This window comes from Orbicella faveolata, unplaced genomic scaffold (assembly GCF_042242905.1).
Source record: "Orbicella faveolata isolate gen_17 unplaced genomic scaffold, um_ofav_v1 contig_14, whole genome shotgun sequence".
Taxonomy (NCBI): domain Eukaryota; kingdom Metazoa; phylum Cnidaria; class Anthozoa; order Scleractinia; family Merulinidae; genus Orbicella; species Orbicella faveolata.
This window is the reverse complement of record NW_028301541.1, coordinates 4598445-4603488: the sequence shown is the minus strand read 5'-3', so window position 1 is coordinate 4603488 and position 5044 is coordinate 4598445. Positions and strand designations below refer to the sequence as shown.

General features: G+C 38.1%; 1 protein-coding gene across 1 annotated transcript; it reads left to right on the top strand.

The window, feature by feature from the left end:
- The first annotated feature begins 833 nt into the window (after positions 1-833).
- LOC110063110 (uncharacterized) lies at positions 834-4392 on the top strand. Its single transcript, XM_089286264.1, has 4 exons — positions 834-1313; positions 2234-2468; positions 2936-3487; positions 4061-4392. Exons 1-4 carry the CDS (start codon positions 1038-1040, stop codon positions 4390-4392), a joined length of 1395 nt encoding a protein of 464 aa, XP_089142390.1. The 5' UTR covers positions 834-1037.
- The last annotated feature ends 652 nt before the right edge of the window (positions 4393-5044 follow it).

Sequence of the window (5044 nt, the reverse complement as noted above, 5' to 3'; positions counted from 1 at the left end):
AGAGCTCTTTGGAAATGCGGTCCCAGACGGCGCAACCGTTGATCCATATCTTTACAGTCCGAAATGAGATGTTCTCTCGCTGACGGTCGAACACTGACTAATCGTAATGAGCATACTACACAGATCTAATATCAGTGCGAGCTTTATCGCATGTTCTCTGACAGTGCCTCCTTTTCCACTTATGAATGGAAAAAGAGGAGCCTGGATTCTATAAATGTTCCCTGAAGCTCAAAAGTCGGTAAAATTTTCATTAGTAAAGTTTAACCTTACCGCTGTTTCTTGGAATAATCAAAACTACAGCGTCGAAAATTATCAACTAATCTCGTATGCTTCCCACTCTGTGTTTTTCGTTTTATGTAAAACAAAAAATAAAATAGCTAAAAGAAAAGATACAAAAGAATATGACCGAAAAAGTGTAAACAAAAACGATCTATAGTTAGCGACTAAATTTCAATATTAAAGACAAAAAATAACAGTGTAATCAATATTCTCGTATCCTTTATTCAATCATGCACTGAACCGTCCAAAGCTAAAACGAACCAAGAGAAAATGAATGAAAGTAACCAAGATATTGACTCACTGACTAGCTTCTCCATCTTCGTTACAGCTACAAATACATCACTGTTTTGCTTTGTGAGCTGAGAACTGAGGGATATTTTGAAGTATTTCTTTTCTTTGTAACATTAGATTTGTAATTTACTGTGACGTGTTTCAGTATTAAACAACGAACAATCCTCATCAATTAATTCATGAACTATTTAATCAGCTGATGAACTGCTGTAAACCTTAACTAATGCCACGTAATGAGATTTCTATTAAATGTGTCTCTTTCAAAAGTCTTTTATCGTAAAGCATAGAAAGGCAAAGATCTCCTTTCGGGAACGTTTATCAATCTAAACTTTCAGCAGAACACCAGCAATTTCAGTCGAGAAAAATCGTTAACAGACTTATTTAACAGTGTCGTAATTTTAATCCGAACAAGTATATCTAAGACGTTACATTTAGTACACCTGTTATCACGGGATTTTTACAAAAGAATGAAGTTTTTATCGAGTTTTCAAACGATCTTCCTCGGTATGTTTTTCCTCGTTAAACTCGCCTTGTCCAAGAAATATGGTCTAGTGGAAATAACATCTAGTAATTATGAAAGCTTGGTAATAGACGGAGAGAAAGACGCATGGATTGTAGCCGTCAAAGGCGCCGGGAAAGTGTCTCTGGACGAGTGGAAAGAAACTGAGTTTAGTCTGCGAGGATTATTTGTACGAGTGGGAATAATTGATCCCGAAAAAGATGGAGCGTTCTTGAAGAGAAAGGTATGATAGTTCAAAATTCAAAATTCAGAATTCAATTCAAAAAACGTTCTGAGATAGCACAACCGTTACTCGCTTAATAATATTTAAGATCTTTCGAGAGTAAGATTCATTCTGATAGAGGCTTTAGTAATGTGGTGTCTTATAGATTTTTTATGTCGATTGATGGTACAGGAGACTAAATTTATGGATATCTTTTTCAAATGAAATTCTCGACTTAACTTTGACCCCTAAAAATTAGTATAAATTCTTCTAACCGTTTCCCATATATTTCATTTAATTTCAGTTCTGAGAATTTGGAGTTAGATCAAGACAGTATCTCTTAGGCCGACAATTTTTTTTGCTTTTCTTTTCATCGGCCTGTTTCACGCTCTGTTGTTATTGAAAGGCACAATAAACGGTTGAGCTATTTAGCAATAAACTATGAATGTAAAAACAAGATGTATAGTAGATGTAGAAAACTCAGTTTCGTTTAATTATGAGCACCGTAATACTTGAATCTGATGGATGAACGATAACTTTTTTAGGAATGATACACAGTCAAATTAATTTTTATTGCACTGCATGTTGTTCACTTTGAAGCTTACTTTGTAAAATACGTAAGATACCACGTGCGCTCTCATTGGTCGATAGGTGTGTTTGGATGAGAGTATGTATTCACGGTTGTGGCGTTTGAGATTCGTGCGTATTTTCTAGAAATATTTTGTAAAATCAATAAAAAACTTTCTCCGTGTTTAGATAGCCTCATCTAAACACTTGGGGGTTGGGAGAATTCTCGAAAGTTATGCAAACCCTCGACTACGTGTCTCAGCTTTGTACAACTGTCTCGAATTCTCCAACCCCCTCGCGTTAAGATGAGGCTATGCAAACACGCAATAAGTCTTCTATAGCTTAAATATAATGCCATATTTTGAAAATTCAAGGGCTTTCTTCAGAAGGATAAAAAGTACCCAGTCGCCCGCGTTTTTCCTTATGGTGGTTACAAAATAAAATCAGCGGGCAAGAAGGATGTTGATTCTCGATTGGAAGCTGAAAATATCGCACTCGAAAGTCTGCCTGATGAAACAAACAGGGTTAAAACAATGGAGGAGTTACAGCAGTGTGTAAGGCGAGGATACGAAGCTCAACCTTTACAAATGCCTGTCGTGCTACTAACAGGTAATTTCAATTCCAGTTTGAGAGTTATATATATTCGAAAAATAAGAGCCGAAACATTCTTGGTGAGGAGTCAAATGAACCTGAACCGGAAATAGAATGTCTAGTCATCGCGTGAAACCCAAGCCAGCTAAATAAAGTAATCACACCTGTCCAATCAGATGAAATGTAGGAAAACACAATGAACCAATCAGATGTCACATAAATTCGCTACCGGCGTCAAGCGCGGGAAAACGTGCGTCATCCAAATCTCCACTAGATTTTGTTTTGCTCCTCCACTGATTGATAGAAAATGACGGCATGTTTGCCTCTGATTGGTTAAGTGTCGCACGAGTTTTCTGCACCAATCAGAACTCAGTCAACACGAACTTAAAGAAAACACCGCTCGAAACATGGAAAGATTCATTTAAGGAATGGATCTTTATTTCTAAGTAGTTCGATTAATTATTTTCTTTGATTCCCTCTTACAGAAAAAACCACTACATCACCTCTTTTCCGTGGCATTGCTCTGAAATACTCCAAATATTTCAACTTTGCTGTTCTGCAAAAGCCTAATCAAGAGATAAGGCAGAATTTCCAAATCAGAAAAATACCAGCCATCTTGGTCATGGTTGCTACAGAGAGTGCTGACAAAGAACTCATCAGATTTAGCTCAGTATTTTATGACACGAACGAGTATGGAGAAATCTCGTACCTGAACTTGACGAGATTTTTCTTCTCTGTCCACGAAAAACATTACCTGGATCATCCAACCGCCAGAAAATTCAAGGGTAAAGTTGGCTTGAGGGAATTTTTCGTTGAAGACGTTAAAGAGATTCTGGCGAGGGAGCCTGAGAATACTTATCACGAGGATGGAGAGAGTACTCTAGAGAAAGAAATTACATTTGAGAATCATAAGAGAATGTGTGCAGATACCTCCCTTGGTTTGTGTTTGATCTACTTCGTGGATGGCAAGGAAAAGACATCAGTTAAGAAAGCTTTAAAATTGTTTAAAGAGCTACAGAAAATGCCAGATATGAAAGGTAACGCTATTACGAAAACATTTCAATTCTATTATTTGATTTTTAAATGTAAGTTACCGAGTCTGGTGGAGACACTGGCCAAAGTACTGTAAGCGCATTCTACTAAAATGACATGAAGCCTAAAGGTTAAAGGGAGTACTTAGTTTACGTACCCCAGGGATATCTGAACTCCATATTTCCAGGCTCCATTGGGTCCTGAGAATGGGTCAAGTCTTTTTGAGCCGTAGTATGTTGTTAGCGCCAGGATCTGACAAAAATGCTGGAGATAATTTGCGATAGGTCTGGGCCGGGTTTTTCAAAGCCCGATTAAGCTAACCCAGGATTAGCACCGGAGAATTTTAAGTAGTGGAAAACATTTTAATACCAGAAAATTAATACTTCGTTCATTAATCCAGGATAGCGTTAACCGGCTTTCGAACAACCTGCTATAGTCGGTCAGTTGACAAAAATTAGCGAAAGTAATAATAAACGACGTTTCGACATCTTCAGGATGTTATTGTCAAGTAAATGTGTAGGTTAGTTTTGCATTATAAATACTAGCATTAACTTCATGATCTTTTTAACATTTTGCAGATAAACCTTTACATTATCTCTGGATTAACGCGTCTTGCCATCCAGAATATGGCGAAGTTTTCGGCATCTTTCCAGATAACCTTCCGGTGTTGCTGTTCGCGAAGCCGAAAAAGCGTCTGTTTAAAACGTTGGATAGAAGTTTGACGAAGGAAAGAGTCGGTGAAGTCATCTCGGATATATTTTTCGATCGCGAAAATTTAGCGCCGTTTTCGCGGTTTAACGAAATGTTGCCCGTGGACTGTCAGAAGGTGAGGCCTACGAGTGAAACCAGTGATAAAGAAATTCAGAATGAAAATAGTGAAACAAAGGAGAAGAGCAAAAAGACAAAGTAAGTATGAATATAAAGATGTTTTTTGACCTTTGCTATGCAAACAATTCTCTGTCTTCTTGTTGTTTCCCTGTGAAGAAATGAGTGTGGAGGGAGAATCATGTTCTTCTTCTACAAAATTGTGCGCAATTATTTCAATGTGTGAATACTATATATTTGACAAAAAGCCTGTGAAAAGTTAACACCATTTTCTTATATCGACCTTGAATACAATCTCGTCCCCAGAGCGTGCGCGATTTCGGTCAGCTGCTGACCAAAAGGATGGCGGTCTCTGGGAACGAGATTGCCCTAGCACATCCCCTGGCATGAGTAGGGCGGTTACCACTGAGAGTAAGAGTGTGGTCTCAGCAACGCACAAGTCAAACAACTGAAAACAGCAGTAATGGAACAGGTCCTCTAATGGAACACCCAGTCATCATGGGGCACGGGTCATAGTCTTTCCCATAGCAAAGCGAAAGAGGGACTACTCGTGGTCTACTGAGTATTCAATTAAAATGTTTTTTGATGAACGCCATCTTCCTCATAGAAAGATTAAAAGTGAGGAGGACCACGTGCACTAGGAGTGTGTCAATGGTGTGACTTGACGCAGCTTTTATAGTAAACAACATCTTATTTTATTCTTTCAGGAAAACCTCGCAAATGCAGAAGGATAAACG

Coding starts and splice junctions, on each gene's coding strand:
- LOC110063110 (XM_089286264.1), top strand. CDS start 1,038: ATGAAGTTTTTATCGAGTTTTCAAACGATCTTCCTCGGTATGTTTTTC. Junction 1,314..2,233: donor GAGCGTTCTTGAAGAGAAAG/GTATGATAGTTC, acceptor TGAAAATTCAAG/GGCTTTCTTCAGAAGGATAA. Junction 3,488..4,060: donor GAAAATGCCAGATATGAAAG/GTAACGCTATTA, acceptor AACATTTTGCAG/ATAAACCTTTACATTATCTC.